The sequence below is a fragment of the Neovison vison genome, chromosome 5 (assembly GCF_020171115.1).
Source record: "Neovison vison isolate M4711 chromosome 5, ASM_NN_V1, whole genome shotgun sequence".
In the NCBI taxonomy this organism is placed as follows: Eukaryota; Metazoa; Chordata; class Mammalia; order Carnivora; family Mustelidae; genus Neogale; species Neogale vison.
This window is the reverse complement of record NC_058095.1, coordinates 23,532,192-23,549,513: the sequence shown is the minus strand read 5'-3', so window position 1 is coordinate 23,549,513 and position 17,322 is coordinate 23,532,192. Positions and strand designations below refer to the sequence as shown.

Below are 17,322 nucleotides of genomic sequence, written 5' to 3'. Positions count from 1 at the left end.
ACATCTAAAGCAAAAGGAAATGGTTTAATTTCAAGGGCTGGCGTTCTTTAAAAACTGCCTCAGACATGTAATGGTTGCTAAATGTCTTACTGTCTTGCTTATTACTGTGACATATGGACCCAACTAACATCCAAGTCAGGTTCTGCTCTTTGGCAGCCTAAAATGCTATCAGGGAATTTGGCTGGCTCCAGAACCTCCAGTTCTTTCCTTCTAGAGGTACTTCTAGTTCACATTCATTAAACTCTGCTCCCAAGTTCTAACACAACTAGCCAACATAGAGAGTACTTATTTGGATTGAGAGGGAAAGGTCAAGACTTGAGAACAGAGATCATTCACTGCAAACACTGTAAAATTCACTGCAAACATAATAAACAATAATTTCAATGGGACAGCTGGAAATTTTATTATACTTAACAGTTATTCCCTAGTTTCATTTCTATCAAATTTCAACTTAACATTTTTTTTTTTTTTTTTTTTTTTTGAGAGAGAGAGACAGTGAGAGAGAGCATGAGCGAGGAGAAGGTCAGAGAGCGAAGCAGACTCCCCATGGAGCTGGGAGCCTGATGTGGGACTCGATCCCGGGACTCCAGGATCACGCCCTGAGCTGAAGGCAGTCGTCCAACCAACTGCGCCACCCAGGCGTCCCTCAACTTAACATTTTAAGCAATGAGAAAACTGACTCCTAAAAACATTGCAACCTAATGGATTATGTTCAGGTTACTTTTCAGCTACTTAACTTACATAATAAATATGCTCAAGAAACTACAGTTAGCCTGGAATCTCTGAACCTAAGAGGAGTCTCTTTCTCTCACCATAGTATTATGACTTCACCATTTGCAGGCAAATTCTACAACAGTTTAGGAAATATTTTCTGTTGAATAAAGACTGTCCACATTCTTTTGATTGACAAAGTTATCTGATAAACACTGCTGAGCAGACTTTCTAAAATAAAGCTTTTCTCTCATTCATTTTTTAGTACTATGTTCCAGTCAAACCTGAAATACTATGTAGCCAAAATAATGTGCAGCAGGATGAAGATAAATATATTTGAGCACTTAAAAATATTAAATACCATAGTAACAAGATTTCCAAACCATTGATGGGCGAGTTCATGTCCCACAACCAGAGCAACCCACTGGCGTGATGAGGAACAGGAGTTTTTTGGATCAATAAGCAATGCAGTCTCCCTGTGTTTAAAAAAAACTTTTTTTAAACAATGTTAAGTATTGCAATAAAAGGAGGCATACACAAATGGGGGAGGGAGAGTCAAACAGTAAATAAGATGGTCAAGTTAGGTTTTAGAGATATCAAAAAAACATTTCCTCAGAGTGCACAGAACAGAAAAAGTTCTGGGAAGATTAAGGACTATTCCAACAGAATTCATACAACAGAAGATCAAAGATGAGACACAAGTTTAATCATCAAGTTTGTAAATAGGACAGTTGTCTGAAAGTTTTAAAAAACTTTGTCTAAAGGATTAGGGATTATTGTGCTAGACAGAGAGTAGCAGTCCTCCCATTAAAAGAAGGGGAGTGGCAAATGGGGGGGAGATGCATTCCACAGTCCCAACAAGAACACTGAGCAGGCTGTCCAAAACTTAACTCATCAAAGAAGGCGGGGCAAAAGCTTGTTTACAGATCCTGCTTTAAAAATTATACAACCCACATGTTTGTATTGTGGTGACAGATAAGTAAAAACTTGGCTAGAAAACATTAAAGCAGAGATCGTTCTTCAAGCTGGAAAAATAACTATGAAACTCCTGGGAGGAAGAGGAGGCACCAAAATGAGAAACTCAGCCAAAAATAAATCTAAAAATGTTACTAATGCCAGATGCTCACTTTAAAATCTTATAATCTGATAGTAGCACCAGAGGGTGTTCATCTGCGTTCCTGAAATGTGTGCAGAAGTGGGGGAGGTAGGAAAATTTACAGCAGATCATAAAGCAGAAGCTACTCAACTGTGATTAAGAGTGAAGCTCTTATGAAATCAGTGACTGAAAAGATAAGGCAGGGTAATGAATCATTAACATACCTATAAGTAACAAGGCCCCAGTTCTCCATGGCACCTTCATAAAATAAATATAAACATTTATTGATATATGTACATACTTCTTCCTCAAAATCACAAAATTTCAAAAAAGTTATTACAATTCAGCAATAAAATGAAATTTACTTTACCAGCTGCAAAGTCTGCAATAGCAATGAGATCAATTTTAGGTAGAGGATAAGGAACATTGAAGTAGTCCTTATAAAAAGGCAGGGTTTTAGCAGCAACCTACAAAAGTATAAACAAAAGAACCATCTGATAAATATTTTATTGTAATTCATATAGAAATCCACAAAGGAATCCTGTTGCAAGCCAAAGCATCTCAAGTTACTAGAAACCAACCCTGGGGAACCCTACCTCCAAGACTTTGGCTTTTTTATGTTATGTTGGCCAAACTTTAATCCATTTATAATATATTGGTATGAAAAATCTATTACATCTTTTCCCAAGCACTCTGTGGATAAATAAATTCCACTCTAATATTCTCTTAATCATTATCTTACAAAATGCTAACGTGACACCAAGGTTGGTAGCTTCAAAATTCTATTAAAAATAAACCCAAAGTACACAACAAATTTCAGACTAAATTATAAATAATTGTACTAGTAATTGATCAGAAATGTAAATTCCCCAACCTGGAGTTATGGACTGTTGGAACAATCCTCTTCAAGTACATTTACCTCTAACGCAAATTTTCCTTGCTCTGCTTTGCCAACAGGGGTGTAAACACGGACACACACACCGTCTTTTGACCTTGTTTCTACAAAGTCATATTCACCCACAACAAATGCCACCAAATATGTAGACATGACAGGTGTGCGGGCAAACTTCACTTCCACTACATTTTCATCATCAGGGTATGGTTTCCGATCAATTACATTCTTTAAAAAAAAAAAAAGAAAAGAAAATTTAAACAGATTTACATTAAATATCTTAAAGCAAATACTAGCCAAAAATATGTTTTTTTGGCTGCTCCCTCCCCCTTTCCAGCACGACTTACTTATCTATCCCAATTCATCTACTGCTTTTATGCTATCAAAATCTCTCCTATTAAGAAGGAAACACTAAGAAGTTGGGGGCTGAAGTGTTAAAACTACCAGGGATCTATGAGAGAAAAGAAGCAACTTTTCTTGAATACCTACTATATGCCAGGCACTGGGATGTTTTCAGTAAGACCTCAACACTTTCCAAGTGAAATAAGGATAGAAGGCAATAATTACTAATAAACGGTAATTGTGAAATCTACATTTCAAAGAGTACAGATATCTAAATTTACAACATTCTCTATACCAAGGCTGGCTCTAAGCAAATTTGTGGAGGAATCTCCACTTAACCAATAGAGTTCCTAATTTCTCTTTGTTGTTACCAACCTCCACCCCCCTCTGCTTTTTTTTTTTTTTTTTTTCTTCCCTATTCAGGCTCTCCACTTTCTCAAGACCTCTCTATCCTTCCTTCCAAGGAAGTCCTATTCAAGAACAGATGGGATAAATTCATTTATACTAAACTGTAAAATAGTATTTCAGTTTAATATATTAGCCTCCTTTTTAGAAATATTTTAGAAGAGAACAGCATTCTCTCTACGGAATTCTCTCCACCATAAAGGAGGCAGAAACCAGTTATTTTCAAAGTAGGCTTTTCCAAGTTCCCAGAGTCTTATGACTGGCTGTTGGCTACTCTCTGTGTTAAACAATACACTTCAAGAGGTAAATGCTTACTCTGTTTATGAAAGAGATAATGACATCAGTGAAGAGAGCATATTCTAAGAATACAATCAACCAGAAACCTAAACACACTTCACATATGGTTGTATCTTTTGGCATTTAATAAGAAAGTCAGATTTTTTTTCAGGCAATATTTATTAAACTCATCATGTTTTTAGTTTTCCAAATTATAAGAAATTTCTTCCATAAGGAAGGAAACTCCAAATAAGGGAATTTAAAAAAAGAGGGCTTACTGGACATAAAGACGACGACCATCTGTGTTCCTGTTATGTATCAAGCACTGTGCTAGCTAGGTGGTTTCATGCTATTACATCTAACCAGCAAACTAAATATTCTAAACACTTGTTCAAATTTTCAATATACTTACATACATACATACCATGTTCGATAAAGCTACTCTGTCTTTAGGAACGACCAATGAGATATCAAAAGTTGCTTTGATGGCAGGCTCATCCCAGCAAGGAAAAGCCCTCCGGGCATCAGTAGCCTTAAAAAAGGAAAATGAAATATGAATATTACTGAATTAACCTAACCGAATGTTTTATGAAGTAACTGTCATCATCTTCTTTCTATCATCCATTCCTTCACTTGTTTAAATATTTACTTTTTACTCCATGCCAGCAACACACCAGGCAGTGATTACAGAGAAAACATGCGTCGTATTATCCCTGCCACATCAACAATGCAAAAACAAACAAAAACAAGCAATAACCCAGGAATTAGGTCTGCTACAGATCTTAATAATCTATAGTATTAGAATAATTTAGAATAATATATATATATATTTTTTAAAGATTTTATTTATTTATTTGACAGACAGAGATCACAAGTAGGCAGAGAGGCAGGCACAGAGAGAGAGGAGGAAGCAGGCTCCCTGCCGAGCAGAGAGCCCGATGCGGGACTCGATCCCAGGACTCTGAGATCATGACCTGAGCCGAAGGCAGCGGCTTAACCCACTGAGCCACCCAAGCGCCCCAGAATAATATATATTTTTTAATTTAATTTAAATTTAATTTTTTAAAAGATTTTATTTATTTATTTGACAGAGAAAGAGAGATCACAAGTAGGCAGAAAGGCAGGCAGAGAGGGGAAAGCAGGCTCTCCGCTGAGCAGAGAGCCTGATGCGGGGCTTGATCCCAGGACCCTGGGACCATGACCCTAGCTGAAGGCAGAGGCTTTAACCCACTGCCAATATATATATATTTAAAGATTTTTTATTTATTAGAGAGAGAGAGAGAGAGTGCGCACGAGCAGGAGGAGGAGGAGAGGGAGATGTGGGGCTCGATCGCAGGACCCAGGGATCATGACCCGTGCCAACTAATTGAGCCACTTAGAGACCCCTAAATTTTTATTTTTAAGAGAACATTCCAACATCTCAAAAATCCAATGTTAATGGTTTCAGCAGTAATGTTCAAAACACAGAGCATAGGAAGGTCAAGAAGTATACTGTAAGAATTTAGAGCTGGGAAAATAGGATAGATTGCCTCTCTGGCTTTTATTTCAAAAACAAAAATATTTCCAGAATCTCTAATGTGCTTTATCTTCATCTGAAATGATAACAACAGGAATAAAGACAGATGCTCTTACCAATTCTAAACAGGTCATTCTTTGTCTTTGTTTTTTGTTTTTTAAGGGGAGAAGGGGCAGAGGGAGAGGGAGAGAATCTTTTCTTTTTTAAAGTTTTTATTTATTTATTTGAGAGAGAACACAAAGGGAGAGTGTGAGAGAGAAGCAGACTCCCCGTTGAGCAGAGAGCCTGATGTGGGACTCGATTCCAGGACCCTAAGATCATGACCTGAGCTGAAGACACTTTAACTGACTGAGCCACCCAGGGGCCCAAGACAGATAATCTTAAGCAGGCTCCCCGCCCAGCACAGAGCCCAGCTTGGGGCTCAATCTCATGAACCTGAGATCATGACTTGAGTTAAAATCAGGAGCTAGACACTTAACCAAATGAGCCATTAAGGCGCTCCATCATTTTTCTTTTTATTATTTATTTATTTTTAAAGATTTTATTTGTAAGTAGAGTGTAAGGAAAGAAAAGATAGCACAGAAAAACTGAACTTAGGAGCAGCAGCAGTAGAGAAATGAATAAGCAGGGAGAATGGCAGGCAGAGGGAGAAGCAGGTTCCCTTCTGAACAAGAAGCCTGATGTGGGACTTGATCCCAGGATCCTGGGATTATGACCTGAGCTGAAGGCAGATGCTTAACTAACTGAGCCACTCACATGTCCCAGGGTATCCATTTAATGGCATTTCCATATAGAACACATAAAACTGTCACCACTTGACCTACTTAATGAGAACTCATTTTTTTCTTTAAAAATAAAGAGGAAACTTGTTTTTTAAGAAAGAGCAACCTTGTTAAGGCAAAATATAGTCTTTGTAGAATACCAGTTATAAGAGAAAGAAACTTTAATAAAACAAAATAAAGTAAAAATAAAAAAAGAACCAATTACAAGATTCTATATCATGAAAAGAAGGAATAAATTATACAGAGGTATAGGAAGCACATACTTCTGGAAAAAAGTTTCTCTAGGGAAAATGCTAGATGGCTAACTGCACTCTCAAAGAAGTTAAGTAAATGATGAATCCATTCAAAGAATAAATAAGACATCTGAAAAGTAAGTAGAGTGTAAGGAAAGAAAAGACAGCACAGAAAAACTGAACTTAGGAGCAGCAGCAGTAGAGAAATGAATTTATACTAGAGGAAATTAAATGAGTAACACAGATAACAAGATCTAAAAGTTTCTAAAAAAAAGTTTCTAATACAGAAAGGACAGTGATGAAAGCCATCAAAACTTCATCTGAGGGACAGACATCAGATATAAGCCTATTATGAAAGAGCACACACCACAGTGAATGTAATATGTAAGAGGAGAAAACTTGGCTACACTGAAGATCTAAATCTGAACATGAAAAAGGGTTCACCAATTACTATGTAAAGTTCATGAAAAGAGAACACCTGGTAAAAAAAAATTTAATTTTTAAGTACAAGGAAATAATTTAACAAGCAATCAGGAAGAAAGCAAAGCAAAGCAAAGCAAAGCAAAACAAAACAAAACAAGGTTATTCTACAAGGGAAAAAAAGATATTCCAGTCTGATTCTTCCCCTTGACAAGATGAGATATGAAAGACTGTGGAACAACATTTATATACCTTTGAAAGAGAAAAACTATAACCCAATTGTATATACTTGCTCTTACAGTTGAGAAGTTGGGTTTGTACTCATTGCAGCAAGGGAAAACTCACAGTAAGGGGAACCCTGGGGTGTGTGAGAAACAAGCTATCATATGTGTATTCAGGATTTGGCCTGGTGAATTGGGGGAGGATTTAGATTCACTGTAAACTGGGTGCTGTCAGAAAGTGGAGGAATTCTGTGGGTGGGCATCTCAACAGATCTCACCTACAGAGAGGGCAGACTAGAGCAAGAGTAAAACTGATACTGAGAAAGAAGTAGTAGTCATTTTAACTAAGAGAGGGAGCTGGTCACTATTTCATGGGTAGCACAGTGGCCCTGCTTTTGTCTGTCCTTAGATGAAATTATGAAGCACCCTTGTATTGTTTCCCTTTAACATAGTCTCAGAGTAACCCTGCCTGAGGGTGGTGCTCTACAGTGCTTTATGTCGAAAAGGAGACCAACAGGGGCTAGCTGGGAGTGGTGGCACAACTTTTTAATGTTAGGGGCTGCTGCTCCTCCTTTCCCCCATCCCCAACAAATCTATTATACACCCATTAAAACTGGTCATGTATTAAGCAAATGAAAGATTTTTAGTTGTGCAGAGACTCTGGAAGTGTACTATCCACATACCCTCCCTTAAAAATTTTATTGGAGAAATACACCAGGCAACCATTGCAGGATGCAGAAGCGCTTAAAGGGCTAAAGATAAGCATTGAAATAACTGAAACACAGAATTAAGCCTAAATAGTTATGGGAATTTTTTTTTTTAGATTTTATTTATTTATTTGACAGAGATCAAAGTAGGCAGAGAGGCAGGCAGAGAGAGAGAAGGGGAAGCAGGCTCCCCGCTGAGCAGAGAGCCCCATGCGGGGCTGGATCCCAGAACTCCGGGATCATGACCTGAGCTGAAGGCAGAGGCTTTAACCCACTGAGCCACCCAGGCGCCCCTAGTTATGGGAATTTTTTAAAAAATATTTTATTTATGGGGGAGGGTGGGGGGGGCAGAGAAGACTCCATGCTCAGCATAGAGGCTGATTCAGCTCAATCCCACAACCCTGAGATTATGACCTGAGCTGAGTCAGTTCACCCAAGCGCCCCTGCAAATGTCATTTTAAAACAGAAGGCAAAACAAAATTCTTGAAAGAGAAGATACACCAGGTTAGACAAATTAGTAGTAAACTAGATCTGACACTTTATTTTTTAAAAAGAACTGTATTTATTTATTTGAGAGTTAGGAATAGAGAGCACAAGCAGGGGGAGCTGCCGGCAGAGGGAGAAGTGGGCTCCCTGACCCCAGGATCATGACCCGAGTCAAAGGCAGATGCTTAACCAATTGAACCAACCAGGCATCCCAATCCAAAACTTTAGGTGTGCAAAACAAACAACACAGAGATATAAATAGAATCATAAAAACAGATATAATCAGCTATTTCATCATCCACACTGAAATGTACAGGACTAAAATTAATTAGATTTACTACTTAAAAATACCACTAGCAAATTCAAAACAAGTTATGTAATTTTAATATACATGATAAACAAAAATCAAAGAAAGTGCAGATAATATAGTAAGATAAACAAATAGCAGGACATTTCAAAGAAGCAAAGGAATGCTATACAACATTGCCATTAATTTGGTAAGATAAGCTACAGGTGTCAAATACTAAGAGCATAATTTTAATTAAGAAAGGTACACAGTATAAAGACAATTCAGGCACTGAAATTCTGCCACATATATGCATGCATGTAGATGTATACATACATGTATATACACATACATGCATATATAATTTTGTCACATACATATTTTGTTACATATATGCATACACATTTATACAAACATATGTAACAGAATTTCAATACCTGAATTGCTTTTATATAAGTACCTTTTTAAATTAAAATTATCTTCTTAGTATTTGATTCCTGTGGCTTCTCCTATGAAATAGTAATGCTGTTGTGTGTGTGTGTGTGTGTGTGTGTGTGCGTGTCCATTCTCCATCCTACATCTCTAATTCTGTCCCTCTATAATGGAGATAACTGGATGAATACACAATAAAAATTCCAAAATCATGAATATAATCATGGCCAAAGGCACATACCCTGAAACAATCACGCAAATAATGGAACAGAACTTTGTCAGAATATCTACTTTAAGATCACAGCATTTTCTTTTTTTTTTTCTTTTTTTAAAGATTTTATTTATTTATTTGAGAGAGAGAGACAGTGAGAGAGAGCATGAGCGAGAAGGTCAGAGAGCGAAGCAGACTGCCCATGGAGCTGGGAGCCTGATGTGGGACTCGATCCCAGGACTCCAGGATCACGCCCTGAGCCAAAGGCAGTCGTCCAACCAACTGAGCCACCCAGGCGTCCCAGATCACAGCATTTTAGAGAAGAATACCATACCTCAAACTGTGTGACAGCAGCATAGCGCACCTCTCCAGAAGGGGTAGTATATTTACTTCTATAAAAACCTTTCATTTTGTCATTCAGCTCTCCAACAAAATCTATCTTTAAGGTTCCTGTACCTGTGATTGAAGATGAATGAAACCACTTAAATACAGATATTAAGTACAAGTTATCAAAGTACAAGTTATCAAAAATATGTCCTTAAGACACTAACTTATGTTCAAATCATTTTTTTATCCTTTCTCAAACACTTCTGGCAATGGACAGAATCTAATATCTACTGAAAAATGGTAAACTAATCCTAAAGTGAACCTTAATATCATGTTTAGGGTGACTGTTTAGAAAGTTCTTTAACTGTATTAACTTAATCTCTAATCACCAATCCATAAAGATAAAAACAGGAAAGGAAATGAACATTTATTATTAAATTTATGACATGCTACTGTGCATGGAGCCTTAAAAATATTTAGAAACTTGGAAGTAGTATAGTCTCCATTTTTTCAGATGAGGAAACTGAGGCTGAAAATTAAGTAACTTGCTTGATGTCACATGATTATTAAGTAGCAAGAAAGAGATAAAAAATTTAGGCCTGTTTAATCCAAAATTCATGTTCTTTGCCAATGATAAATAAAATTGGTCCCTTTAGAGGACTTCATGCCAATTTAAGACAAAAACCCTATCTGTTCAATCCAAATAGAACATTGATTCCATACTTTTGAAAGCAACTATATAGGGAAGATCAATGATTTGGCTGGCAAAAAGGCATTAAAAACTCTTACAGTCACCTCAATCATTTGAAATGAGAATATTAAAGAAATACATTTATCCAATAATTACTAAATGCAAATAAAATGCAACATGAATGTATATTCTACTGGTGTATAAGGGCAAAACCAAATTAGACAAAATGGGAGTTTTGTGAGTATATATACCTTCTTTCATAACAGGAAAGAGATAATAATTAATATCTATCAGTCATCTACAATATTCAGATGCATGACAAAACAATAATCCCCTTCTACATTTTACAAATTAAATCTCCCCAAAAAGCCAACCAGAAAAATGTTGACTTTTAATTGATTCTTTTAAAAATGCCTATTTATAACAGGATCTACAGCATGGGAATCTAACAAATCAAAGACACAGTATGACTATAAAGTAATTAGGCAATGATTCCAAAACTTTTATATCCTAATGTTTCAAACTGTCATTTTGGAATGCCATAGAGCAGTGACACTGACATTGTTCAAAATGTTCTTAAGTCCCTCTCTTTCTGACATATCCTTTTGGATGTTCTCAGTCAGATAGCCACCTTCCAAAACCGAAATGACTTTTTTGAAAAGGTCCAAAAGTCATGAAGAGTCTAAGTCTACAGAAAAAGTGAATGACAAACTGCAAACTGTTTCTAGATAAAATGCTGTTGTTTATTAAGTATGTCAATTAAGTAATTAAAACGATTTTCACATGTGCTTCAAACTCATTCTGAAAGTAACTTCAAGAGAAAATTTCAGGCCTCTGCTGTGAAGTCATCATCAATAAACAGAGCGCCATATTCTTTTTTTTATTGTGCTCAACCTACGGCCTGAACTCACAACCCTAAGATCGAGAGTTGCATGCTCTGCTGACTGAGCCAGCCAGACACCCCGAAGTGCCATATTAATGTAATTATGCTGGGGGGAAAAAATTGAAGCTCTTTTGAATAAATGTGTGTGAATCTTCTTTTTTAAAAATCAGACCTTCTGTCTAAAGGGGACAATGAATACTCTCTTAAAGAGAATGATAGATTACTGGAACGGTATGTAAGAATACAGTAAAAGAATGTGAAAGAATTCTTAATGATTGATACTAAAGAATTTAACTATAATAAAATTTCTCTCTATTTTCTTTAGGAATTCAGTAATCTTTAGGAAAGCAGATATATATACATTAATAAAGTTTACAAGGAATATCTAGTACATTGTAAAAACTCACTGCATTTAAAGAGAAGTATTTGTTGGAATTTTATATTGCAATTCCATAAATGGAACTGGCCAGTCTGTTTTCACTAGTCAACTAACATGTTAAGATTTCTTTTCTATAACTCATACTCCATGGGAAATCTACTTTAGCCTCTTCCTATTTGGAATAATATGATTTAAAACTCATAACTAAATAAGAAAGGCTGCTTACACTTTTACTTGGTTTTAAATCTCCAAGGCCATCAAACCATAACAAGATACTGATAGTGACCACTTCCAAAAAAGTGGCATACTAAACAAAATACAAAGTATTGGAAAAGGTTATTACCTGAAATTCAAACAAAACACAAGTTAAAGTTTTAAAAAATTATAATAAATGTAACTAGTGTTATATTATACAATTATAATAATTACAAAATATTTACCATTAATATAGTAAAGTTATAGGGCAAAAACAGGAGAAAAAAGGCTTAATAAATGTCAACTTATCAAATTTACACCATATTGAAGAACTGATTGCCAGACTGTCTAATCTTATACCTGACTACCCACATAATTTACATTGCTTCCTCACATTAGACACCTTATTTCAATATCCATTATACACAATATTTATCTGCTTGGGATGATAAACCTTTTAAAACACACAATAAGCTCATTTACAAATTAAACAACTGGAAAATTGCAACTTCTACCAAAAGCCTTATTTCTTTAAAGCTTAGGAGAGTATAATTGTTGTAAAACCTGAAGTAGATCTTGAAAAACTTCAATAAAAATTTAATGAGCCTACTAAATACCAAAAAAATTAAAGACAGTTTAATTTGTACTGAAAGAGAGTAAATAAAGGTCTCTGCCTTTGTGTCACTGTTTCCTGTGATCCTGTTTTTCACTCTTAGAAATGTCAGTATCACCTATGTTTCTCCAAATAAACACCACTCTGTAGGATCCTTAACAGAAGATTATGAAGTTGTTGCCAGCCTATAATGATCATGGTAATTTAACCACTATTCTAGAACATGCCAATTCAGGAAAGAAAATGTTTTGATTAGCTTTGAAATAGCTGGCATGACTGTTAAGTCTGGTGAGGCTAAACACAAAGGTTACTAAGGTCCTTTCAATACATGCTCCAGATTTATTCCCTTACCAGAAGACAGAATGCTTGTGCAGCTTACCAAAACTTGAAAAAACATAGGTAATTGTGCTCCAGAGAATAGTGGGAAAATGTGAAAGCCGAAGATTTTCAAGCAGATAGTTACAGATGTTCAATACTCAGTATTAGTCTCAATCTCAAACAGGATAATTTCTTTTTTTTTTAAATTAAAGATTTTATTTATTTCTTTGACAGAGAGAGACAGTGAGAAAAGGAACACAAGCAGAGGGAGTGGGAGAGGGAGAAGCAGGCTTCCCGCTGAGCCGGCAGCCCAGTGCGGGGCTCGATCCCAGGACTCTGGGATCATGACCTGAGCTGAAGGCAGACGCTCAACAACTGAGCCACAAGCACCTCAGATAATGTCATTTTTAAAAAAAAGATTCTATTTATTTATTTATTTGAGAGAGCAAATGAATGAGCGAGCATGAGAACGGGGAGGAGCAGAGGGACAGGGACAAGGAGACTCCATGCTCAGCATGAAGCCCAACTCAGGGCTCCATTTCACGACCCCAATATCATGATCTGCGCGGAAATCCAGAGCCCAAAAACAGCCACCCACGTGCCCCTCAAATAAGATAATTTCTAATTCTAATACTTACATCAGTTACTTTTTTATACTGTTGTATTAACTAAAAATCTCCCAAACTCTGCTGAATTCCAGTATACAAAAGGTCATAACCTTCTCTGACCATAGAAATGACTTCACAGGGGCGCCTGGGTGGCTCAGTGGGTTAAAGCCTCTGCCTTTGGCTCAGGTCATGGTCCCAGAGTCCTGGGATCAAGCCCCGTGTCGGGCTCTCTGCTCCGCAGGGAACCTGCTTCCTCCAATCTCTCTCTGCCTGCCTCTCTGCCTACTTGTGGTCTCTCTTTCTGTCAAATAAATAGATAAAATCTTCAAAAAAAAAAAAAAGAAGAAGAAAGAAAGAAAAAGAAATGTCACGATTTACCATGTCTGCTGTAAATAGTCCTCATCATGAATGACAAAGCTCTTATATACTGATAGCTGACCCTTTTTTTAAAAAAAGATTTATTTATTTATTATTTTAGAAAGATTGAGAGAGAGTGGGAGAGGGACACAGGGAGAGAATCCCAAGCAGATCCCCCCATTGAGCATGGAGCCCAAGGTAGGGGTCGATCCCATAACCCTGAGATCACAATGTAAGCTGAAACCAAGAGTCAGATGCTCAAGCAGGTGCCCCTGACCTCTTTTATTTACACACACACACACACGTAAGGGGGAAAGAAGGGTGCAGAATATGATAGATGACATGCCAGTTTCTGTGTTCTTAGACAGTATATGCAGAAATGCTTACAAAACCATCAAATAGTTTTAAAAGGATACATAGGAAACTGGTTGCTTCTGAGAAGAGCTGAGAGAGGAAGAAAGGGCTAGGATGGCAAACACATTTCCACTGTATGTCATTTGATTTTTAAACCATGTATTGTATTTTTATAATATTTAATTAAAAAATAAAAAGCATAATATGATGGTTTCAAGTATAGACTTTGAGATTAAACTGCTTTGGTTTGAAATCCAGACTCTGGCACCTAATACCTATTGACCTTGGGCAAGTTATTTAATTAAACTACCTTTGTACCTTGGTTTATCTATAAAATGCAGGTAACAAACTATCTCAAAAAGGATGAACAAATTAGTATTTATGATACACATAAAACAGTACAGATTAATCTGGCACAGATTAAGCATTCACAGAAGCATGCATGTATTATACCTGCACACATTTATACATATGCATGTATAGAGATAATGTATACATATATCACACATGCACCTTCTAGGAGTTTCTGTCTGTTCTTACCTGCTCAAGCATTCTAGCAAATACATTCCAGCTTCTTTTTTTTTTTTTTATGATTTTATTTATTTATTTGGCAGACAGAGATCACAAGTAGGCAGAGAGAAAGGCAGAGAGAGAGGAGGAAGCAGGCTCCCCGCTGAGGAGAGAGCCCGATGCGGGGCTTGATCCCAGCACCCTGAGATCATGACCTGAGAAGAAGGCAGAGGCTTAACCCACTGAGCCACCCAGGTGCCCCTACATTCCAGCTTCTTTTGATAAATCTAGTATCTTGAAATTTTGACTTAATAATAAATAATGTTGTCATATTTCCTAATGCTAAACAGCTGAATCTACTCTCTACACACACACACAGTTTATGTATACTCTGGGATGATTTCAAAAACCTGCTTTAAAATTTTTTTGCTCCTAGGATGTCTGGGTGCCTCAGTCATTAAGCATCTGCCTTTGGCTCAGGTCATGATCCTAGGGTCCTGGGACTGAGCCCCTGCATCAGGCTCCCTGCACTCCTATTCTACCTCTTTAAATTCACAATTTGGCTAAAAGCACAGAATCAATTCTAGGCTGAAAATCAGATACACAGAATTTTGAAGGAATGGCTCCAGTAGAGTCTAGTTTCCATTGTTCCCTTTGGTTAATTTTAAAATTTCATTCAAATATTGTTGATAGACAGTGTTACATTAGTTTCAGGTATTCAACATAGTGATTTGACAACTCTATACCCTTTGCTACACTCACTGTAAGTGTAGCTACCACCTGTTACCATACAACGCTATTATGATACCACTATGTTCCTTATGCTGTACCTCTAATCCCTGACTTACTCATTCCATAACTGGAAGCCTGTACTCCCACTCCCTTTCACCCATTTTATCCACCCCCCACCTCTCAGTCTACTACTACTGCTATTCTGCTCCCTGAACTTTGAAGGTAATCTGCTAGCCTTCCCTCCTTCCTCCCAAACCCCTGTCCTTGGGAAGAAACTCTTATTAGAGAGCCTCACTTTATTCACTCATTCAAGAGTAAGTACGAGCAGGGGTAGGGGTAGAGGGAGAAGAAGTGAGAGAATCCCAAGCAGACTCTGCACTGAGTGTGGAGCCTGACTCCACCAGGCTCAATCCCCACAACCCTGAGATCATGACCTGAGATAAAATTAAGAGTCAGATGCTGGGCGCCTGGGTGGCTCAGTGGGTTAAGCCGCTGCCTTCGGCTCAGGTCATGATCTCAGGGTCCTGGGATCGAGTCCCCGAATCGGGCTCTCTGCTCAGCAGGGAGCCTGCTTCCTCCTCTCTCTCTCTGTCAAATAAATGAATAAAATCTTTAAAAAAAAAAAAAAAAGAGTCAGATGCTTAACTGACTGAGCCACCTAGGTGCCTTTTGAGAGCCTCACTTTTATCCCCGGAAGTTTTAAAATTTGTATGGGAGTTTTTACATTTATTGAGTTAGCCCTTCTCAGTGGTATACATTTTCTTTCTTCTTCTTCTTCTTCTTATTTTTTTTTTTAAGAGGTGTACCTTTTCAAAATGAAGTTCCCAATTACCTCAGAAATCACCTCAAGAAAATGTTCTTCTTTTGGATCTTTAATAACTTTCTCTTCTCATTTTCTCTGTCCTCTCTTTTACTAGATGGATGTTGGCTCTGCTAGACCGGTCCTCAAATTTTCCTACCATGTGTAAGATTCCTCTATTTCATCTTCAAAAACTCATATCAGGTTTTTCATTACTGTTGTATTATAATTTCTGGAAGTTTTCTTGCTCTAATTCTTTCTGTTTGATAATGATCTGTCCTGTTCTTTTTTTTTTTTTAAAGAGAGAGAGAGAGTGCACAAATGGTAGGGGAGGAGCAGAGGGCAAGGGAGACAATCTTTTTTTTTTTTTTTTAAGATTTTTTATTTATTTATCAGAGAGAGAGAGAGAGAGAGCACAGGCAGACAGAATGGCAGGCAGAGGCAGAGGGAGAAGCAGGCTCCCTGACAAGCAAGGAGCCCGATGTGGGACTCGATCCCAGGACGCTGGGATCATGACCTGAGCCGAAGGCAGCTGCTTAACCAACTGAGCCACCCAGGTGTCCCAAGGGAGACAATCTTAAGGATGGAGCCCATGCTCCCTCTCATGACCTTGTTATCATGACCTGAGCAGAAATCCAGAGTTGGACGCTTAACCAACTTGTTATTGTTTAATGAATGTGATATTACCAATATTTCTAAGGGTATTAATTTGTTTTGTGTGTTTTTTTTTTTGAGACTTTCTTTTTCTTTTTGAGACTTTCTTTTCCTTTGTCTTTGCTTTTAACAAGTTCCTATATTTCTATTATTGTTGGGCTTTTTACTCTAGTTTTCATAGTAGAAGTTAAATCAAATCTCTGGTAATTGTTGCCACAGTGACTTTGGGCTTGGCCATACTATCTGCTTTGGCCAATGAAATGTGCACGGACATCAAGTATACCACCATCCATGCAAAAACCTGAAATGTATCTGTGTGGTTTGTCTCTGTTCCCACCCCTGAGCTTCTGCCCTCTGCCATGGGAGAGAACAGCATGCTGCAGACAGTAGCTGCTCACTACCGGTCCTGGAATGAGAAGAGCTGCGAGCTGAGCAGAGCTCTTAAGCAAAGGTGGAGATAGGCTGCAGGAGTCCTCAGGGCCAGGTGTGAGCAGGAAATATTTGTTGTAAGCCACGGAAATTTGCGATCCCACTCATGGATTAAAATTATGCGTATACTTATATATACACACAAGATATTTTTGGAAATATTCACAAGACAATGGAAGTGGAAGGTGTCAAAAAAACCAGAAATCTTAATTTTTATGTTATATTCTTTGGTATCTTTTAATACATGTTCATGGCAAAACATTTATTTTTATAATAATTTCATCCAAGAAATCCTAGTTAGAAAAAGGCAAAATGAAAGAGCACTGAGCAAAAAAGTAAAACTCCAATTTAAAATTTTTCTAAAGATCCTACTATTAAGGCAATATATTATCAGTATAGAAATTATGGAAACTAAAAAATGTATAAATAAGAATAAAAACCATCAATTATGTCAAAA

General features: G+C 37.2%; 1 protein-coding gene across 1 annotated transcript in view; it reads right to left on the bottom strand.

Annotated features, from left to right (window-relative positions):
• NPEPPS (aminopeptidase puromycin sensitive) overlaps nt 1-17,322 on the bottom strand; it is an 86,480-nt gene that overhangs the window by 26,935 nt on the left and 42,223 nt on the right. The window contains exons 4-9 of the mRNA XM_044248134.1: nt 9,351-9,472; nt 4,147-4,254; nt 2,727-2,927; nt 2,178-2,274; nt 2,032-2,065; nt 1,073-1,187 (exon numbers count right to left, since the gene is read on the bottom strand). Coding sequence (XP_044104069.1) covers nt 1,073-1,187; nt 2,032-2,065; nt 2,178-2,274; nt 2,727-2,927; nt 4,147-4,254; nt 9,351-9,472 — 677 coding nt within the window. The remainder of the gene's footprint in view (nt 1-1,072; nt 1,188-2,031; nt 2,066-2,177; nt 2,275-2,726; nt 2,928-4,146; nt 4,255-9,350; nt 9,473-17,322) is intronic.